At 40.9% G+C, this 22,347-nt stretch overlaps 1 protein-coding gene across 1 annotated transcript; it reads left to right on the top strand.

The window, feature by feature from the left end:
• The first annotated feature begins 300 nt into the window (after positions 1-300).
• aspm (assembly factor for spindle microtubules) lies at positions 301-21,893 on the top strand. Its single transcript, XM_077584253.1, has 26 exons — positions 301-691; positions 886-1,029; positions 1,607-3,035; positions 4,308-4,400; positions 4,520-4,621; positions 4,703-4,849; positions 4,982-5,221; positions 5,314-5,381; positions 5,473-5,614; positions 7,254-7,384; positions 8,018-8,193; positions 8,300-8,445; positions 8,987-9,072; positions 9,146-9,358; positions 9,564-9,768; positions 10,596-10,744; positions 12,268-12,396; positions 12,532-12,726; positions 14,041-18,663; positions 18,751-18,900; positions 18,986-19,177; positions 19,851-20,043; positions 20,415-20,569; positions 21,151-21,327; positions 21,422-21,594; positions 21,673-21,893. The coding sequence occupies exons 1-26, from the start codon at positions 410-412 to the stop codon at positions 21,770-21,772; spliced, it is 9,840 nt and encodes a 3,279-aa protein (XP_077440379.1). The 5' UTR covers positions 301-409; the 3' UTR covers positions 21,773-21,893.
• The last annotated feature ends 454 nt before the right edge of the window (positions 21,894-22,347 follow it).

Raw genomic sequence — 22,347 nt, 5'->3', positions numbered from 1 at the left:
TTTTTTTTTTTTTTTTGTAAAATTGGATTGCCTGATATCGTATTATTCATCCCTGTTCAATAAATTTGCATTCAAAAAACAAAACGATATTATGAGCGTTGAGCAGTTTGACGGATGTAGCTCATAGATGCCACCTGATTGGCGGAATGCTGTTTACTCTTTTCGATTTGACAGAAAGTCGGTTACTATTGGATGAGATTAACACCACTCCTCGTTCATCATTGGCTGCTTGAACACATGCGAATTTAAAACTTAACCATAGCTGTGAGGATACAAACGTTCGTTTTGTAGCTGGCTAGCGAGGTGGAGCTACTTTTGCAAACAGTCAATAGCGGTGTACATCGATTACAAGATAATTTCCCGAAGCAGCAAATTGGATAGAATGTAGCCCGTTATTACGGTAACGACTATGTCTGGAACTGTTGCGTTTCCCCCCGTCCAAAGGGGGTTCATGGATTTCAGTCCGACGAGGAATAGCGACACCGACAAGGAAAATGATGTTGCTGTTTTGAGCCTGGTCCTGTTTTCAAAGGCTCCTTTTGTATCATTTGGGACAGTGAAGATAGGCACCTCCAAGTCGACCGTTCTGCGCATTGAAAACCCACTAGAGGATGCAGAGGTTGTGGTGACTGTTGACAAGCTCCCATCAAGCAAAGGCTTTTCAGTGGATAACAGCACATTAACAATTCGGGTATGTTCTCCTATTTGTAATTCTATCATCTTTACAAATACGCCTGTACATGTATTTTACTCGTTATCAACAGAAAGTTAAAAAAAAAATAAAAATACTGCCTAAGAATCACTCCTGATAAAGCTGCTGAATTGAATTGTGTCTCATGGTTTACAAGTGGCCTGTGATTGAATAATTTAAAATGTTCTTTGCAGCCCCAGGACTCATTTACCCTGACAATCACCTGGACTCCAACAGAAGAGGGTGGAATCCGAGAGCTGATTATCTTCAATGCCAATGGGGTCCTCAAGCACCGGGCAGTTTTGCTGGGGAAAGCAGAAGCCCCCCAAAAGAAAAAGGTAGTTGAATATGTTAAAATAAAATAAGCAATTTTGTATTCATTTATAACAGAGCCGGTGCAGTTTATATGCATATTAGTGTCATTGCTACCACAGTTGTGTGACATTTAAATATCATTCCATGGGCATAATGATCAATTTACCGGTAATTGATTGTGCTGTTGTTGTCATCAGTCACTTCATGAAGCAACTGGGGCAAAATGTAGCTTAATTAGCAACAATCAGCAAATAGTTTACATTGAAAGGTTGAAAGAACATTATAACTACACAATCAATCACTTTACTCAGCTGCTCTGGTCAGAAAATATGTATTTAAGCAAGCTGTTCAGACGTTGGCCCTACAGTCACAGTAATGCTTATTTTAAATAAAGCTACCCTAACATACATGACCGCATGCCTTGGCAGGCTGCAGCTACTTCCAGTCCTTGATAATTTAGTCCGGGGTCCGGTTTAGTAGTTTGCTAGTCTGTACCCATGCCCATCCCTTGCTACACTCTATTTTGGGGCTTTCTATTCATTACATTGATCACTCTTACTGATAATTAACCACCTATGCTCTTTGTTCTTGTTTTTTTAGAGGAGCTTATGGGATACTATTAAAAACAAGAAAGGAGGTGAAAAAGGATCTCCCTACAGGGGAAAGTGGACAGCGCCACAGAAGACGGGTCCCAATAAAACGGCACATGTCTCCCGGAAGCAACAGCGTAAACTCCGCAGTCCTCTCTCGTCTCTCAATGATGGAAAAACAGGCAGAGATAAGTCCGCTGGAGAGCACGGGCTCCTTGAGGATCACTATGTGAAATCAGAGCAGCAAAAGGCTTTAAATCCTGTTCGAAAGCAGTGGTCTTCGGTGGACCAGGAGAATATGCTCCATGTTCAGAGGCACTCTTCTCTTGTGTTAACCACAAACGAGAACGAGATAAATAATACTTCGGGTTCTTTGGCTGGGAAGCTAGAAAACAAGGAGCTCGCTAAACTGCTAAATAAGACACTGTCACCGATTGGGACGCCAGCGAGGTTGAAAAAGTTCATGCCTCGCATTCAGGCCTCCAAGGCTGGGCCAAGAGGTCCAGCGGTGTCTTTGACTGATGCGCTGGCACTCATTGACTCTGATCTCGGGCTTATCAACAGCAGTCCGAAAGACACCAGTTCTAGTTGTGGCTTTTCTGATTCTCTGGAATTCCAAAGTGAGGATCAGGACTGTTTCAAAACCCGCCCTGATAGCCCACGACAGTTTGAGCCAGCAGAGACCAGACTTACTTTTCTTGTCAGCAAAAAGGTTGGTAAGCCTGAAAGCCCTAAAACAATATCTTTTAACTGTGACACGGTGATCAAAAGCAAAGCACCAGTGTCTAATTGTGAGAGTGGGCGACAAATAAAAAAGTCAAGGCGGCGTCTCATGGAGAAAACACTTGAGTTGTCGGAAATCAGCAGCCAGTCTGAGTCTGGACCAGGGACCCCCCTCCACCCTGTAATAGAACTAGACACAAGGACGGAGAAATCGAGGGGAGCTGGTTCGCTAAACGTCGACAGCAAAACAGTCCAAGAATTTAATGACAGACTAACGCCAAGACTCGAATTGCCCATCAAATTACATGTAAACTCACCTCCACTTCCAGCTCATTTAAGTGTCTCCTTCTCAGTCACTTCCCCCGCACACAATATCCCTCCCACGACCTTCACCATCTCCTCCCCGTTACCCCTGGGCCAGTCTTCTCCAATTCACTGCAGCCGCACATCAAATCATCCCTTACCTGAACCACCTCAGGAAACGGACATCCTTCCCCAGATCGTCTCAGCTAATCTGTCCGCCCAGGAGGACTTCTTTCCCGTTCACATCGTGACGAAGAGCAGAAAAAGGAAGAGTGAAGAAGGTGTTGTGAAGACCAAGGATTGTGGAAAACCCGAGCTGGTTAAAAAGACTAAAAGAGTGGCTTGGAAAAGTGAGCATATGGTATCAACAGAGAGGAGGAGCACATCGCAGAGGCAGCCAGTCAAATCAAAAGGTAGTTTGCAATACCACACACACAAACCCGACTGAATGTAAAAGTCCAAGAAAGGCAAATACAAAGAGGAAGTGAACTAAAAAAAATATTTTTATTACAATATGTTCTATGCAGCATGGTATTCTGATTAACTCATTCACTGCCATTGACGACTATAGACGTCAAAAGTTCATGTGAACTATTTCTATTAGTTAAACAATTTTTCATTTCATTTCTTATGAAAACCTATATATTTTTATTGTACATTAATAACAGATATAAAATTATCATGCAATTAATTACGATTAAACGGCCCTTATTTTTAATATATATATTTTAAATTAGGCCCGTCAGGCGATTACATTTTTTTAATTGTAATTCATCACGACTTCCCGATTAATCACAATTTTTATATCTGTTCTAAATTTACAATATATTTTTTTCTAGGTTTTCATTCTCTTGTTAGCAAAAGTGGATTTAAAAAAAACAACTAATATAAATAGTTAAAATGAATATTTGATGTCTACAGCCGTCAATGGCAGTGAATGAGTTAATAATGTCTGTGGAATATGAGTTAAGCAGCAAAATCCACCCATTTTTTTTATCCATCTCACTGACATCTGTAATGTCATTATCAGTTGACAACCGGTGACAAAATGGCCGCCCCCTGTGGATTTTGATAAATGCAAATGCAATAATAATAAGAATGTTGTGTTTGGGTTAATGGGGGTACATGCACCACATTATCGTAAATACTTTTTTTTGTCAGGGTTGACTTATTGACCAAAAAATAATTCACCGCTACTTATTGTTGTGCATACAATTTAGACTGTAAACATGTTTTGTTAGATAAGACACCACTTGAGATTGAAATTTAATTTGAAAAAAAAGCCATTATCACGTTATTCCCCATGGTGACAAATATTTGCTGTTGACACTTATTAATGATTTTGAATTCACAGTCACACAAATAAAAAAAATAAAATATATATATGTGGTGATTATTGACTATGATGATAATTGAAGTATGTAGGCTACAGTGGACCCCACATATTCGTGGTTTGGCACTCGCATGTTCACCTATATATATTTTTTTCCCAACAATATTTTTCTGGTAGGAGTGGGCGGGGCCAACCCCCATTTTCATGGGAAACGTGAATTTGAGGTTTATCAACGCCCCGATGCGTTTCACTGGGCATCAATTAAATGTGTGTTCAGTGTGCAGTAACTGATATATATTTTGTGATTATTCTCTAATTTAAATTTAAATTGATATATATATAATCTACATAGGTTCTTTGCATCCAATGAAAACATCTGTAAAGACCAGAAAGTCGTCCGTCTCTGCTCAGACAAAGCCACCCAGTGCCCAACTCCCCCTACGAGGTATAACATGGTCTATTAGTATTTATACGTTCTCTCCAGGACAATCATCACAAATAATTCCTTGTTATTTGTACATGCTAACGACAAACTTCAAAATCCTGGCATCGCTTTATTCGCAGGCGCCGTCTCACTGAGGTCATCTAAAGCAGAGCGTGCCAAGTGTGTGAAGATGGCTGCAGTAGCAAAGTCAAACTTGATATTTGTCAAACCGGCTCAGACAGGTATTTATTTTGGTGTCAATTGTTTTGATTCATGATGTGATTTTGGTTATTAAGAAGCAGCTATTATGTTGTTTCCCCTAGCCATACCCAGGCATCCACTTCCCTTTGCTGCCAAAAACATGTTCTACGACGAGAGATGGATTGAGAAGCAGGAGAGGGCGTTCACATGGTGGCTCAACTATGTCCTAACGCCGGATGACTTTAAAGTCAACACTGAAATTACCAAAGGTGGTGTCCGTTACGAAATCTTTTTCTCATATATTGACGCTTAATTTTTTTCTGCTGAGGGGATTTGACATTTATGACAATATTTTCAGTGACATTTTTTTTTAAAAAATTTTTTACATTGTCTTTGTGTAGTGAGCGCTGCACCTCTGACAATGGGCTGCAGCAACAAGTTCAGTGTTCCCAAAGCTCCCACCAAAGAGGAGATGTCTTTCAGCACGTACACAGCCCGGCGAAAGTTAAACCGCCTCCGCCGGGCTGCCTGTCAGCTCTTCACCTCAGAGACCATGGCCAAGGCCATTAAGAGGTTGGAAATTGAAGTGGAGGCAAAGAGGCTGCTCATTCGCAAAGACCGCCATCTTTGGAAAGATATAGGTACAACTCCTAACACTGACTGGATAAAAAAAAATATATATATATATATTTTATTTATTTATTTTTCTTCATTTTTTTGGGTCATTTTTCAGGTGAGCGTCAAAAAGTCCTCAACTGGCTTCTTTCCTACAATCCTCTGTGGTTGCGAATTGGCCTCGAGGTACGTCTTAGCTTGTTGTTATATTTTGTAAAATAAATTGTTTGTTGTCACCGTTCAAGTGAATGCTGAAGAAAACACGTTTTATCCTTAGACCGTCTTTGGGGAGCTGATCTCGCTGGAAAGTAACAGTGATGCAATGGGCCTGGCTATGTTCATCCTCCAGCGTCTTCTATGGAATCCTGACCTCGCAGCCGACTTCAGACATCCTAAAGTTCCTCATCTTTACAAAGATGGTAATATTTCAATTGTCTGCATTTCCTTATTTTAGATTGAAATGGTGTACAGGAGTGTTTTATTGCAGCTTCCTAAGCCAAAAAAGAATTCATTTGAAGTTTTTTTTTTTTTATGCTCTAGTCTGCAACAACATTCAATTCACTTCCCCTAGTATAGTGGACATGTGACAATTAACTCATTCGCTGCCATTGACGTCAAAAATTCATTTGAACTACAGACGCTCCCCAACTTACGAACGAGTTACGTTCCGAGCGATCGTTCGTAAGGTGAATTTGTTCGTAAGTTGCTTTCAGTGCTATATTTTGTATTATAATTTATGTTTAAAGAGAATACGTACAGTACTGTACTACGTATGTTAGAGAGAGAGCGAGAGACACACCCAGTATGTACATGTACGTAATAAGATAAATAAAATGAAGTTTAACTTACTTTTGGAAGATGTACTCGATGCTTAAGGATTTGATGGAGGAAGAGGAGGATTTTATATCATGAGAGGTTCTTCGTCGTCGCTGGAATGGGCTTCAAAAGTTACTTCCTCCTCCGTAACTTCAATGTAGGAAGAAGTTGAGGGTCGAGGAGAAGAAGATGAGGGTTGATGAGTATCTTCCTTGGAGGATTTACTAGAAACTGGCCGAAAGAAGCGATCTAACTACGATTGCACAGTTTTCTTCTTTTTTCATCATAAATGATGCGGTAGCACTGTATGGCATCATTCAATTGATTTGCAACCTTTGTGCAACGTTCAGTATTTGGGTCTTGCTGCTCGAAGAGTGCGATGGCTTTATCTATGAGCGACAGGCGTTTCTTCTTCTTCCTCCTCCTCGACACGTTGCTGAGCCTCCAATGCTGGGTGAGCTCTCACAGCGCCAAGCGTCGGTATTAGCGGCGGAAAGAAGCACTACAGTACTCGGAAAAAGGCGCGCAATAAAAAAATCTAACTTACAGCATCTCTTTCCGAACATTTTTTGACATGCGCGCAGACATGTTCGTATGTACCGTTGTTCGTAACTCGAATGTTCGTAAGTAGGGGAGCGTCTGTATTTCTATTCAACATATTTTTTCCACTTTTGTTAACAAGAGTGTGAAAACCTAGATTGTTTTTATTGTACATTTAGAACAGATATAAAATTTGCGATTTATCGTGAATTAACTAGTGAAGTCATGTGATTAATTACAATTAAAAAAATTCATCGCCTGACGCCCCTAATTTTTCATAATCTTTTCTTTCTTTTTTTTAAATCGCTTTACAATCTTTAATTATAATTAAATTACAATTAAAGATTGTAAAGCGATTACAATCTTTAATTGTAATTAATCACATGACTTCAATAATTAACTTTCGATTAATCAAACATTTTATATTTGTTCTACATGTTCAATATGTTTTTTTTTAGGTTTTCATACTCTTAATAACAAAAGTGGAAAAAGTGGAAAACTAATAGAAATGGTTCAAATGAATTTTTGACGTCTATAGCCGTCAATGGCAGTGAATGAGTTAACTTCATAAATTGATTGTAAAGGAAAAAAATACTATATAAAAATGCATTTATTTTTTGCCAGTGCGCTGCACATGTTAGTTACTCTCTAGTGACATGTTGGTGAACTAGGCACAAATAGAAATTGTTCTTTTCCTTCCAGGCCATGAGGAGGCGCTGTCTAGCTTTACTCTAAAGAAGTTGCTCCTGCTGGTGTGTTTTTTGGACAAGGCCAAAGAGTCTCGCCTGATTGAGCATGACCCATGTCTGTTCTGTGTTGACGCAGAGTTCAAGGTAGGCGAGAGGACTCGGTGATATTAGTAAACATCGGTTACCACTGCAAATAAAAATCTCTCGTTAGACTGGAAGTGTGTGGGTGTGGGGGGGGGTGACAACTTTTCCATAATGTAAACTTCATGAACAATATCAATCTATTCTTCAATAGCGGATGATTCTACTTTTAACTTTCTTTTGTGATTAGCTTCTTACTTGCTGACAATTAAAATTCCAATATTTACAACAAATTCTTTCTTCCCCCCCAACGTTTTTCATAGGGAACGTAGTGAAATCTTTATCGGCATTTTTTGGACAATCTTTTGTGGACATTTGTTTTTCTTTTTTCTTCAAAGCATTTGTACTGGGACATTTTCTTGACTTCTCTAATGTTATAAATAAACTAGAAGCTTCAAAGCTAATACTGCACCCACTCATTTGGACACCTTTAATAATACATGTATGGGAGTGCAGAGACAAAATTTATTCAAATATTTTATTGTCATTGGTCTGCTTACTAGCATTTCCATGTAGCTTCATGTTTGATGAAGAGAATATTGCCTCCAAACAGTTAATGTTTTTCCTTTCATGTATGCCTAAATTTTGTTTTTGGATTTGAGGTACATGTGAACTGTTGTGAATTTATTTTTTCAGACAAGTAAAGACTTGTTGCTGGCCTTCTCAAGGGACTTCTTAAGCGGCGAGGGGATCCTCCCTCGGCATCTTGGCTACCTCGGATTACCAGTCTCTCACGTTCAAGCTCCCCTTGATGAATTCAACTATGCTGTGTTGAATTTGGCAGTTGACTTGAGATGTGGAATTCGACTTGTGTAAGTGACAGAATTTAAATGTCATACCGGGCCCAGTTTTATGGATCGTAATTGGCTTGTGTGTGTGTGTGTGTGTGTGTGTTTTTTTTTTAATTGTCTCGTCTAGGAGAGTCATAGAGCTCCTCACAAAGCACTGGGGCTTGTCGGCAAAGCTGCGACTGCCCGCCATCAGCCGCCTGCAAAAAATCCACAACATGGATATTACCTTGCAAGTCCTCAAAATCAGAGGGGTTGACCTCAAGGATGAACATGGTAACTATGATCTCTCAACTGAACCCAAGGTTGCAGCAAGTGAAGAGTGAATGGAATTAATTAAGCAAAAAAAAAACAAATCAACATGACCATAAGTCAGCGGAAATAAGCGTTTTAATGTACAGGAACAGATGAGCAAAGTTACTTAACTCTTTGACTGCCAGACGTTTTCAGAAAAGGGATGCCGTGGGTGCCAGCCGATTTAAGCATTTTTGACTGATCTTTCAAGGTCCACAGAAAATTATGTGTTTGGACTATGGAAACACATATACTAACAAATGAAAGATTGGACTCTCATCTTTCATCAGAAAAAAAAGTTTGTTTCTACCTTATTCCGTTTTTCAGTAATCAACAATAGAAAAGGGTTAGTTTCACCTCTGTTTTAAAAAAAAACGTCTTTTAACGTCTTTGGCACTCCTCCATAAGATTTTACTAAACGTTATTTAACGTTTTTGGCAGTCAAATAGTTAATAAACGTGTTCCCAAGACTGAAAACCAAAATCATGCATGATGGAGTTAGGGATCTTCTCTCTATTTTCAGGCTCCATCATAGATTCTAGAGACATTGTGGATGGACACAGGGAGAAAACCTTGAGCCTCCTGTGGAAAATCATTTTTTCATTTCAGGTGTGTATCTGACACATGGTGCAACCCAAGTCAAATGATTTGTAACAATCTCCTCAATCTCTTGTTTGTTTAGGTGGAGGTGATTCTAAATGAGGATCAGTTGAGGGAAGAGATTGTCTTCTTGAGGAGGACCCTGAGGTCAAAGCAGAGGTTGGCCTCTCTGAGAGCTGGTCAGGCCCTTGAGCCCAGGGCACAAAAGACCAGGGTGCCGTATGAGCACTGCAGCACCAAAGTTGTTCTGCTGATGGAGTGGGCCCGAGCTGTGTGTGACTTCTACAATCTGACGGTGAATTTGTGAAATCTTGTTTTCACATGGTGGTATAGACAAGACAGCACGCCTACATTTACTTTGTCTTTGACTGTTTGCAACGTGCCAGTGCTCCTTTTTTGCACGTGAGCTTATAAAAGTTGGAATTGGAATAAAAGGCAGGGTGGAACCAGCTTGCAGGGCAAACAAAATGATGAATTAAGTCTTTTTTGTCTTCGTTTAGCTGGAGAACTTCACAGTGACATTCTCCGATGGCCGTGTCTTCTGCCACCTAATCCACCACTACCATCCCAGTCTCATCTCAGAGGAGGCTGTCCATCACAGCACCACGCAAACTGTAGATTGCTCACCGAGGGGTCGCCTGGAGCTCAACTGCTCAGCATTCGAGTCTGACAGCTCTTTTGACGACGCTCTCGAAAGTCCAAACGGTGCGGGGCATTTAATTCAAGACATTAAGGAAAATCTGCATGTGTACAATTTATATACAGACGCTCCCCACCTTACGAACGAGTTACGTTCCGGACGATCGTTCGTAAGGTGAATTTGTTCGTAAGTTGCTTCAGTGCTATATTTTGTATTATAATTTATGTTTAAAGCCTATATAAGTATATTGAAGGTTTATATAAGTATGTTTAAGGCTTGTACAAGTAACCTGCATTGGTTTGTACTGAAAAAAACTTAATAGAATGGAGAGAATACGTACAGTACTGTACTGTACTACGTATGTTAGAGAGAGAGAGCGAGACACACACACACAGTATGTACATGTACGTAATAAGATAAATAAAATGAAGTTTAACTTACTTTTGGAAGATGTACTCGATGCTTAAGGAGATGATGGAGGAGGAGGAAGAGGAGGATTTTATATCATGAGAGATTCTTCGTCGTCGCTGGAATCGGCTTCAAAAGTTATTTCCTGCTTCATGGGGACCGGCGTTTCTTCCTCCTCCTCCTCCTCGCCACGTTGCTCAGCCTCCAATGAGCTCTCACAGCGCCAATCGTCGGTATTAGCGGCGGAAAGAAGCACTACGCGCAATACAAAATCTAACTTACAGCATTTCTTTCCGAACATTTTTCGACATACTGTTCGCGCAGAAATGTTCGTATGTACCGTTGTTCGTAACTCGAATGTTCGTAAGTAGGGGGAGCGTCTGTACAGGAGTCAGTCATCCATTTACAGTATATGTGTTTATTTACATATACCCATTGTACTGTATATGTGAAGGTTTTTGTTGTTTGCCCTTTACCGACACAGGCCCTGAGTCTCCCTCTGCGGAGTTTAAAGAGCTACTGGAAAATGAGAAGAGCAACTTGAAGCTAGTTAATACTGCAGTGGCTTTCCTGGGTGGAGTGCCTGCCATGATCAACCCAGCTGACATGTCCAACACCATTCCCAATGAGAAGGTGTGACTATACCAGATTTTTTATCCAAACTCTACCAACTAACCATATGTACAGGGATGTGATTTTTCCGCTAATTCGCGGAATTCCGCTTTTTTTATCTCCAAAAATAAAAAAATTAAATTTCCTTTTTTTTTTTGTTTTGTTTTGTTTTTTTGTGTATGCACATGACTCTGACAGATAACATCTTCTGCTATAACAAAGACATTAGTGGTATGTACCAGGGATGTGATTTTTCCGTTAATTCGCGTAATTCCGCTTTTTTTTATCCCCCCCCCCCCCCAAAAAAAAAAATATATATTTTTTTTTGTAGTTCATTGTGTATGCACATGACTCCGACAGATAACATCTTCTGCTATAACAAAGACATTTGTGGTATGTACTAATATGAGTTACTTTTCATTTGGTCATGATACAATTATTTGTTCATGAAATTTGAACTCTTCAACATTATTTATGTGTTAACTTAGTAATCACATTAGTTAGATATGATGATATTCTCAGTGATAGTTTTTAAAAGCAAAGGCAGTCCAATGTTTTTGAATGTGACTGATTTTGAGTTGACTAAAACTGCCATTTTATATGGGATAGTTCAATATACATTGAAAATTTATGCTGTTGTTTTGTCTATTTCTTTGTCATGTGAGTGCATTGAAAGTACTTAAAAACACGGAAAACCCATGAACTCCGGGGGGCTTCGCCCCCCATGTCCCCCCACCAGAGCACTGCCCTGGACCTAGCTGGGTGCCAGCGGCCCCCAGACCCCCGGCTAAATTTTCAGATAATTTCTTTGGTCAAATCACATCCCTGTATACTGTTAAATTGTAGCCACATTAGAGAGTGGAAGGAAAAAGTCACAATCAACATAAGCCAACAAAAGTTGTTTTTTTGCAGCGTAGGAAGAACGTATGCCGGTGAGTAATATTAAGATGCTTCTCTGTAAACATTCCTGAAGCGTTTTGTATGAATAGCCGTTCCTGGACCTAGCTGGGTGCCAGCGGCCCCCAGACCCCCGGCTAAATTTTCAGATAATTTCACTTTGGTCAAATCCCATCCCTGATGTACTAATATGAGTTACTTTTCATTTGGTCATGATACAATTATTTGTTCATGAAATTTGAACTCTTCAACATTATTTATGTGTTAACTTAGTAATCACATTAGTTAGATATGATGATATTCTCAGTGATAGTTTTTAAAGGCAAAGGCAGTCCAATGTTTTTGAATGTGACTGATTTTGAGTTGACTAAAACTGCCATTTTATATGGGATAGTTCAATCTACATTGAAAAAGACCCCCGGCTAAATTTTCAGATAATTTCACTTTGGTCAAATCACATCCCTGTATGTATAGATGGACATAGTCAGACTCCAGGATCAAGATGTCGTTACGAATTTGCTGGCACTCCAGATTAAAAAAAATTCAGATCTTTACTGTGCGAGTCAGTGTCACCTGAAAGTAAGCTTGAAAAATGTCTAAAGGCGGGAGAAAAGTTGACGTTTTATCTTTATATATTTCTTCAACAGGTTGTAATGACTTACCTGTCTTTCCTGTGTGTTCGTCTCTTGGACCTGCGTAATGAAACCAGAGCAGCTCGGATCATACAAAGTTTCTGGAGAAATTACAGAATAAAGAAAGACTTGCAACTCTACAAGGTTGGTCACATGTGGGAAGTAAATGGCTATTGCAAGTTCGACATCTGTCACTCTCTCTCTGTGTAGAGACGTAAAAACTTTTGAATGTCTTACATGAAAGTAAATGGTGGCATCCCTTGCTTTTATTTGGGATAGGAGAGAAACATGGCTGCGGTGAAAATTCAGGCGCTGGTGAGACGTTTTCTCCAACAACGCAGGACCAAGAAGCAGCATGCAGCGTCCATAGTCATACAGTCAGTCTGGAGAGGCTTTCTTACTCGCAAAAAACTGCGGATGAACAAAGAGAGAGAGCTCCAGATCAAACGGAATCGGGCAGCAACGATCATCCAGGTACCGTGACTGTTTTTTTACTATTTGTGACTCCTATGATTCTGCTTTTACAGCCAGAAAAAGATACCGGTAGCACACAAATACAGTGAACCACTACTTATTTGCATTTTTCCCATTTGGAAACTATTCTTAGCTATTTTCTTCTAAGTGCTAACAGTAGTTTTGCAGATATACTCAAGAATTTTAATATTGTTCATGTACTGTGTTCGTCCTGCATGTCTTTACAAATCCTCTTTTTATTAGGCCTACTCACTAGTGTTAATTTCGTTAACGAAAACTAAGCAAAAATAATTTAGTCAACACACATTTTTCACCGGACTAAAATTAGACTAGACTAAAACCCTCATTAATAAACAGTAACTGGGACAAAATCAGTATGCATTTTCGTCGACTAATAAAGACGAGACAAAAATGTACTTCACTTAATAAAAATTAGATATTTTAGTTCATGGACAAAAACGAGACGAAAATTATATAACGTTCCAACAATAATGTTAATCTGACCGCTAACTAATGCTGGCTAATTTACTAGCTTGTAGCATGAAGCCATAGTAGCCACTTTTTTTATGTACTGTAATTGTGTGTCAAGTTGTTTTTCATCAAAAGGATGAGCGAACATTTTATGTGAAATAGTTTTCGATCTGAAATGTTTAACATAATCTGACGACAATTGATTGGACTAAAATGCTAGATTTATAGTAGACTAAAAATGGACTTTATAAAAACAGGGTGAGGTTGACTATGATAAAAACTAACACCTGTGATTTAAACTGGACTAGAACTGAGACTAAATTTAAAAAAGGCGGATAAACTTAACACTACTACTCACGTTAGAGCAGCTTTACCCGATGCAAGCGCAACTAGGGGATGTCTGCCATCTAGTGGTGAATGTTGATATTACAATTTTAAACTATGCAATGTACCCACACTAGTCATGGCGTATATGCACCAGGCTGGCCCATGAATAGCGACAAATCCGCCTCATTTGTTTGTTTAATTTCAATTTGTTTGTATAATTTATTAATTATTTGGACACAAAGTCTTAAACCTCGAATATGTGATTCCATAAAAAATGGGTGTTTGCTCTCCCTCCATTTTTTTATATTGGGGATTTTTTTAATTTATTATTATTATTTGTGTAATCTATGAATAGGTGAAACCGTAGGTGCCGTGAGTATATGTACTGTATATAGCACCAACCACCCCACCCCCCCAAAAAAATTTAATATCCATATTGTCAGTTTACATCACAAGTATATAGTGCAAAGGTGATAGTGGAATCGGTCTTTAAATACTTGCTTGTTCTTTACACAGGCACAGTGGAGAACGTTTTCAGCTGTGCGATATTACCAGCAACTTCGATACAACACCATCATTGTCCAAGCACAGTGGCGAATGAAGCGGGCCGCATCTGCCTTTGCAAAAATCTGCTGGGCGACAACTGTTTTGCAGAGATATTTAAGAGCTTGGATTCGTGCGAGACAAGTACGCAAGCATTATCTCTCCCTCAAAGCTGCAGTGGCGAAAATGCAGAGAGTGTACAGACTGTGGAAAATCCAGAAAACCCAAAGGGAAAACCATGCTGCCAGATTAATACAAACCGCATATAAGAAATGGCACATGGAGAAGATGGCCAAAAGAACAGCTGCTGCTGTAACGATTCAGTCCTTCTATAGAATGCAAAGGTGCTTGCGTCAATGCAGAACCATCCAAAGAAGCACCTTGCTCATTCAAGCCCATTACAGAGGTCATGTACAAAGGTGCTGCTTTCGTAGACACAAGCAAGAACACAACTCAGCCATTGTCATTCAGAGTGCCTTCAGGGGTCACCAAGTCAGGAAACAGACCATGAGAAGGAAACACGCCACAGTCCTAATCCAGCGGTGGTACAGGGCTTCCGCAAGAAGGGATGTGGAAAGGCAAATATTTGTCAAGATGCGTTGTGCCGCCAGGACCATTCAGGTGGCTTACCGTAAGAAACGGAATTCTGACTTGCTGAAGAAACAGCACACTGCAGCAACCTTAATACAGGCTGCGTTCAGGGGATTTTCTGCTCAATGGCGCTACCTCGCCCTAAGAAAAGCAACAGTTGCGATACAGCAAAAGCATCGAGCCACAATTTTAGCTCATAAAACAAAGGAGGAGTATGACACTCTGAGAAAAGCTGTACTCTACATACAAGCCTACTGGAGAGGCAGAGCTGTCAGGATTAGGATTGAAAAATACCACCAGTGTGCAACACTTATCCGGGCCCACTACTGCCGGTACAAGGCTCAAGTGGAGTTTAGGTCAAAAAAGGCAGCAGCTGTTGTCATTCAGCGTCACTATAGGGCTTATGTAGTCGGAAAGAAAACAAGGACAGCATTTCTTCAGATGAGGGCAGCTTGTGTTACCATCGAGGCGGGATTTAGAGGCATGAAAGTTAGGACGGACCTCAAGAAAAGGCACCAAGGTGCAACGGTCATTCAGTCCGCAGTTAGGATGCATTTGAGTAGAAAACGATACATTCTCCTTCAAAGTGCAGCCATCATCATCCAGAGCCGCTATCGAGCTCTTCTCCGCTGCAGAGAACAGCAACGTGTGTACAAAGAGCAAAAGAAAGCAGCCCTACAAATCCAAGCAGGTTACAGAGGCTGGATTGTAAGAAAAGAATTTAAGAGGAAGAACAACGCCATAAAAGTGATCCAGGCTATGTTCAGAATGTACAAAGTTCGTATGGCTTATCTTGCTACAAAGTGTGCTACGATCATTATTCAAGAGCGATACAGGGCCACAATCCTCATGGATCAACAGCTGAAGACGTACAGGACCATGAAATCTGCTGCTGTTATCATCCAGGCCGCATATCGTGGCTACTGTGCCCGGATGAAGATTGCACAGATGCGTTGTGCAGCCATTGTCATTCAGAGACGGTTTCTCATGATCAAAGAGAGGAACAAATTCCTATCTATTAAGACAGCAACTTTGGTTTTCCAGCAGCGGTACAGAGCTGTGATCTTGATGAGAGAAGTACGGCTGCAATATCTGTCAAAGCGCAGAGCGGCCGTTTGCCTGCAAGCGGCCTTCAGAGCATACAAGATCCGAAAACAGTTGACCATCAAGCATCACGCTGCTGTTAAGATTCAATCAAATTTCCGGAGATATCAGCAGATCATTTACTACAAGAGGCTTCAATGGGCTTCCATTGTTGTGCAAACACGTTACAAAGCCAACAAACAAATGAGACGGGAGAGGCTGGCTATGAGTGTAAAGAAACATGCTGCCATTGTCTTACAAGCCGCTTTCCGAGGAATGATATCCAGACGACTAGTCAAACAAAAGCATCAGGCTGCCACGGCAATTCAGAGAGCTGTCAGAGCCCACAATGAACACAAGAAGTACGTTGCCTTAAAGTCTTCAGTTCTTGCCGTACAATGTAGATACCGTGCCACTGTAGCAGCCAAAGCTCAAATGCAACGCTACCAAAGCATGCGCAAGTCTTCAGTCATCATTCAGGCGGCATGCAGAGGACTGCGGATCAGGAAGGATGTTGCTCGTTGGCATCAGGCTGCCACTTTGATCCAGTCTGCTTTCAGAAAGCACAGAGAAGAAGTCAAATTCCAGGCCATGCGTTTGTCCACAATCATCATCCAGAGATATTATCGTGCTCATGTCCTTCAGAAACGTGAGCGGAGATACTACCTGAAAGTCAGATCTTCTGCCACCATTCTTCAGGCAGCTTTCAGAGGTCACTCCGTGAGACAAAGGATTGCCAAAATGCACCGAGCAGCAACTGTCTTACAAGCAAATTTCAGGAGACATAAGCAGCAATTGCTCTTCAGGAAACAGCGGTGGGCTACCTCGGTCTTACAACAAAGGTTTCGAGCTCTGAGACAGAGAAACTTGGATGTAAAACATTACCAAGAAGTGAGGAAGGCTGCTTTTTGTCTGCAAGCTGCCTTTCGGGGAATGAAAACAAGACAATCAATCAAAGAAATGCATGAGGCGGCAACAGTAATCCAATCTGCTTTCAGATGCCACCGAGTGAAAGTCCAATACCAGGCCATGAGTCTGTCGGCCATCCTCATCCAGAGATATTACCGTGCTCATGTCCTTCAGAAACGTGAGCGAAGATACTACCTGAAAGTCAGATCTTCTGCCACCATTCTTCAGGCAGCTTTCAGAGGTCACTCCGTGAGACAAAGGATTGCCAAAATGCACCAGGCAGCAACTGTCATACAAGCAAATTTCAGGAGACATAAACAGCAATTGCTCTTCAGGAAACAGCGGTGGGCTACCTCGGTCTTACAACAAAGGTTTAGAGCTATGAGACTAAGAAACTTTGAGATGAAACATTATCAAGAAGTCAAGAATTCGGCTTTTCGTCTGCAAGCTGCCTTTCGGAGAATGAAAACAAGACGATCAATCAAACAAATGCATGCGGCTGCAATCGTAATCCAGTCTGCTTTCAGATGCCACCGAGTGAAAGTCCAGTTTCAGGCTACGCGTCTGTCAGCCATCCTCATCCAGAGATGCTACAGAGGCTATATTCTTCAGAAAAAAGAAAGGGACTACTTCCTGAAAGTCAGAACCTCAGTCATCCATCTTCAGTCAGTCTTTAGAGGTTTCTCAGAGAGGAGAAGAATTGCTAAAATGCACAGAGCAGCAGCTGTCATACAAGCAAACTTCAAGAGGCATAAGCAACAAGCACTCTTCAGGAAACAACGCTGGGCCGCCTTTGTCTTACAGCAAAGGTTTAGAGCTCTGAGAGAGCGTAACCTGGAGGTAAAACGCTATCAAGAAGTCAGGAATGCTGCTTTTCGACTGCAAGCCGCTTTTCGGGGAATGAAATCAAGACGGTCCATCAAACAAATGCATTTCGCTGCAACTGTCATCCAGTCTGCTTTCAGATGCCACCGAGAGAAAGTCCAATTCCAGGCCAAACGTTTGTCAGCCATCATTATCCAGAGTTGCTACAGAGCCTATATTCTTCAGAAAAAAGCAAAGAACCATTTCCTGAAAGTCAGATCCTCCGTAATTTTTCTGCAGGCTGTTTGCAGGGGTTGTTTGGAGAGGAAGAGAATTGCCAAAATGCATAGAGCAGCGACCATCATTCAAACAAACTTCAAGAGACACCTGCAGCAATTGACTTTCAGGAAACAACACTGGGCTGTTTGTGTCTTGCAGCAGAGATTTAGGGCTCTACGACAGAGCCGCATTGAGGTTAAACATTACGAAGAAATCAGGAACGCTGTGATTTGTCTGCAAGCTGCCTTCCGGGGATTGAAATCAAGAAAATCCGTCAAACAAATGCATCGGGCTGCCACTACTATTCAAAGTGCTTTCAGAGGCCATTGTCAGTTGAAGCGGTATATGAACATGAAATCCTCTGCATTAACCATTCAACTAAGGTTTCGTGCTACTGCAGCGGCCAAATCTCAGAGGAAACTATTCTTGGAAGTGCGCCGTGCAGCCATAATCTTCCAGGCGGCATACAAAGGCCAGCAAACCCGGAAGCACGTTGCTCGTTTACACCAGGCTGCAACTGTAATCCAATCGGCTTACAGGAGGCATGTTGAAGTTGTCAAGTTTGAGATCGTGTTTGTGTCTGTGGTGGTCATTCAGAAGTACTACCGGGCCTTTATACGTCAAAGGAAAGAAAGAAACAAGTTCCTGAAAATCAAACGGTCCGCTGTGATTCTTCAGGCTGCTTATCGAGGCCACTGTGTCAGGAGGGACTTAAGGCAGCAAATTCGAGCTGCGAGTTTGATCCAGTCATACTGGAGGTGCTCAGTCCAGAGGCGCATTTTCCAGAAGAAGAAAGAGGCAGCTATGAAGTTGCAGCAGAGGATCAGAGCACTGCGGCTTGGCAAAGTAGAAAGGAAAAATTATGTTCGAATAAGGAAGGCTGCAATTGCTCTTCAGATCCACTGCAGAGCCTGGATTGCACGAAAGAAGGTACGGTTAAAAATTTTGTTGCTCATAGTAAAAAAAAAAAAAAAGTGTTGAATGATCATACAAAGATTCATTGTTTGTATAATCAAGGAAGTTGAGGCTGTCCGTGCACAGAGGAGACTTCGTTTTGCTGGTGCAGTCTACCACCACCTCAGTGCCATAAAGATCCAAAGAGCTTTGCGAGCGCATCGGGCCTTGGAGTCCGCAAAAAGGCAGATCCATTCTGTCGTCATGATACAAGTACGGCAGCAACTGTTGGATATTTTGATTTCTGAAGAAGGTAAATATGAATTTATGGTAATGCTTTGTTGTTTCTGCTTCTTAGAATCTGGTGCGGGCCAGGCTGCAAAGGAGACGCTATCTGGCGGAACGAAGGAAGGTGGTTACAGCCCAGAGAGCAGTCAGGCGTTGGTTAGCTCGTCGCCACAATTCGGCTTCTGTTATTCAACATGCTGTTCGGAAGTTCCTCCTCCTCAGACGCCAGAAGAGAGTTGAACGGGGCATTGTCAAAATTCAGGTATCATTCGTAGTTAGGATTAATGTACAAAGTATGCATCAGAAACGGTTTACACTTCGCAGTTACTTGATAGACTTACAGCACATTTAACTCATTTAACCCCGAAGAACGTATTTATACGTTTTTTTTTTAATGCTAGAGCATACAGAAGGCGTTGTTACAGCTTCTGACCTGTTATCACAAAAATAGCCAGCAGGTGGCAGAGCATATAATAAGAAATCAGACAGGGCCATGTTGCAGCAAGCGCTTTTTTCCTAATGTTTTCAACAGGTTTGTGAATAATGATGAAATTTAGCTATATTCTAATGCTAATTGCTGCAAAAGGGAAACAGATACAAATATACTTTAGGTTTAGCATGGTTACCCCTCCATGAGTATCTCCTGGATATATCACTACATACCAGGGGTTGAACAATTTAAGATTAGTTTTCTTGATTTTGGGCAAAGAGGCTGAATTTCTTAAAATGATTGATTACTAGAGAACCGGAGAAGGGTAGAATCAAACTTTTTATTTTCTGTAGGATTTGAACATTTCAGTCAACATGCTCAATAATTGCTGGGACTCGGGTCACAATCAGTGCAAATGTCTGGAATTAAATGAGCTAATTTGTTTTTCCTATAAAGTATCTCGTCAATCCCTGAAGTGTTTTATTTATTTATTTCTTGACCCTAGGCTCTGTGGAGAGGCCATGTTTCCCGCCGCCTGAACGACAATGCCAAAGTGATAAAGTTGAGACACCGCTTGCGTAAAGTCTCTGCTGGCGCCCGAGAGGAGGACAAATTGCGCAACAAAACCTCATCTGCTCTGGACTGTATCCTTCGACACAGACACTTCTCCTCCCTCCTCGAAGCTCTGAAAAACCTAGGTGAATATTGTGACATTTTCATTTGTATATTGCTAATATTAGTAATATTATAGTACTGACAGTAGTATAATATAATAGTAATATTAGTAATCGTATTTTTCGAATACATCATGTGGTTTAAGATGACTGAATTTATTTACTAGAGCAGCTATTAATTAAATTAATAATTTAAATTGATTTTAATTACACTTACACAAGAGTGATCGATGTTGCACGTTTCTTCTACTGTCACATACAAGTTCATTTATATGCAATAGTTTATGTAGACAATCGAGTGCATTGGAATTCATACTGTGCACTTCACCAGCATAAATGCACCTCGAAACTCTGACTGAAATTGACGTTGTGCTGTTCTGTGTCTGCATTTCCAGAAACTGCCACCAGGTTGTCGCCTTTGTGCTGTGAGCACCTAGTAGAGAGCGGCGCCACCAGTGTCATTTTCACCCTCATCCTCTCCTGCAACAGGAGCGTGCCGTGCATGGATGTCATCACCTATTCCATCCAGATCCTCCTCAACCTCTCGAAGGTACACGGAGCAGCTTGTTGTTAGAAGTCAGCAGAGTTGGCAAATCCAAGTCCAGAAAGTAAAAACCCTGCCACAGTTTGGCTTTAGTGATCTGTTGCACCACTAATAGTAATTAGTCACAGGCAGCCATGGCAATTTTTGATGAACAATTTTTCAAATTTTCCACTTAAAGTTTGGTTTTAGCCCCTGATGCTAGCTAGCTAGCTAGCGCCCTAGCAGGTAAATGAGCACCATGGGAGCTAGTTAGGGACCTAGCTAGCTAGCACTTGAAAGGAAAAATCCTGCCACAATTTGGCTTTAGTGATCCGTTGCACCACTAATAGTAATTAGTCACATGCAGCCAATGGCAATTTTTGATGACTAATTTTTCAAATTTTCCACTTAAAGTCAATTCTTACTAAGAAAAAAAAAGAAATCTGTGTGGATTGCTATGTGAACTTTGACTGTTTGACTTGCAAGATAGTATTGCAAAATATGTGATTCAATGTCAAATCTCGAGCTAATAATCTAAATCTGAATTATTGCCAGGTGCAGCAGGGAAAAGCAAAATGTCTCATCCCATTCTATTTTGCCTTCAACAGTACCACAAAACCATGGAGGCCGTATATTTGGTGGAGAACTCAGTGGAGAAGTTGGTAGACCTGATCCAGATATACAGAGAGAAAGCAGGAGATAAGGTAGCAGACAAAGGTGGAAGCATCTTCACCAAAACCTGCTTTCTTCTGGTTCTGCTCCTGCAAGACAAACACCATGCCCAGGTCTGGTATACTTAAAAACAAAAACAAAAAAAAACAAAACCAGGCTGTTCTAAATTTTGAAGATGTGTACAAACCTTAGTTTGTCCTTTTCTAGGAGGTTATGAAGCGTTCTAAGGTCATGGATAGGGTCAGACGTATTTATCGCCTCACTGTTCACAAACACAAAATGGACGCGGAAAGAAATGTGACAAAACAGAAGATGAACGCATCAATCAATGGAAGCTTCTACATCCCAGCAACACCGCAGAAATCCCGTCCTGTGCCGAGGTACTTCTTTGTAAGAATGGATGGTTTCACATCCAATTGGTGTTTGCAGGTGACTGACAATTATTTTTGCTTTTCTAGGTTTGCACCAGACTGGGTCCTCAGGAAGGACATGCTTAAAAATATTGTGGACCCGCTCACGGCTATTAAGATGTTGGCAAACACGCTTTCAGTTATGTAGATACGTTTTAAATGTTACTGTGTCTCACAGTTAGCATATTTTATGTTTGTGTTTGGTAAATTTGTTATGTAAACATGTTTTTACAGATGGGCCACATTAAATGAATATGTTTGCTCCTTTTGTTTTTTGTTTGCATGATTATTCTTGCGCAATGTTGTACCACATTGAGTGAACGAAGGTTCATGAACTCGTCCATATTTTGGGTGAAAGTGAACTGAATGTAGTAGATTTCTGCCTGATGGACGTTTTTGTGAACACGCTCATTCTGGTGCCTGAACGGTTTTGAACATTTCATTTTTGTCCGAGTGTTAGGTTTCTTTAGAAGCCCGATGAACACATGGTAGATGACCCTTCAAATGTTGTGGGATAAAGATCTATATTTAGCAACCCAAGCCACAAGGGTTGATGAGGCCGCATTCATCCGAGGAAGGTGGGAAGTCAGATATATCCCACTCGAATTGTCCCACTTCCAACCTCAAAACTTAAGAGAATTGTAAACATTCTCTCTCTTAAAAAAAAAAAAAGGAATGGACTTTCCACTGATATTTTGACAGTTCCTTAAAATGTCAGGTTAT

This window comes from Vanacampus margaritifer, chromosome 13 (assembly GCF_051991255.1).
Source record: "Vanacampus margaritifer isolate UIUO_Vmar chromosome 13, RoL_Vmar_1.0, whole genome shotgun sequence".
Classification (NCBI taxonomy): domain Eukaryota; kingdom Metazoa; phylum Chordata; class Actinopteri; order Syngnathiformes; family Syngnathidae; genus Vanacampus; species Vanacampus margaritifer.
Note: the sequence above shows the minus strand (reverse complement) of the source record. Positions and strands in the feature narration are given on the sequence as shown.

Bases quoted from the DNA above. Each gene is read 5' to 3' on its own strand.
- aspm (XM_077584253.1), top strand. From the start codon at position 410: ATGTCTGGAACTGTTGCGTTTCCCCCCGTCCAAAGGGGGTTCATGGAT. The intron at 10,745-12,267 runs GTGTGACTATAC...TTTCTTCAACAG, and splicing joins ACACCATTCCCAATGAGAAG to GTTGTAATGACTTACCTGTC. The intron at 21,595-21,672 runs GTACTTCTTTGT...TTGCTTTTCTAG, and splicing joins AAATCCCGTCCTGTGCCGAG to GTTTGCACCAGACTGGGTCC.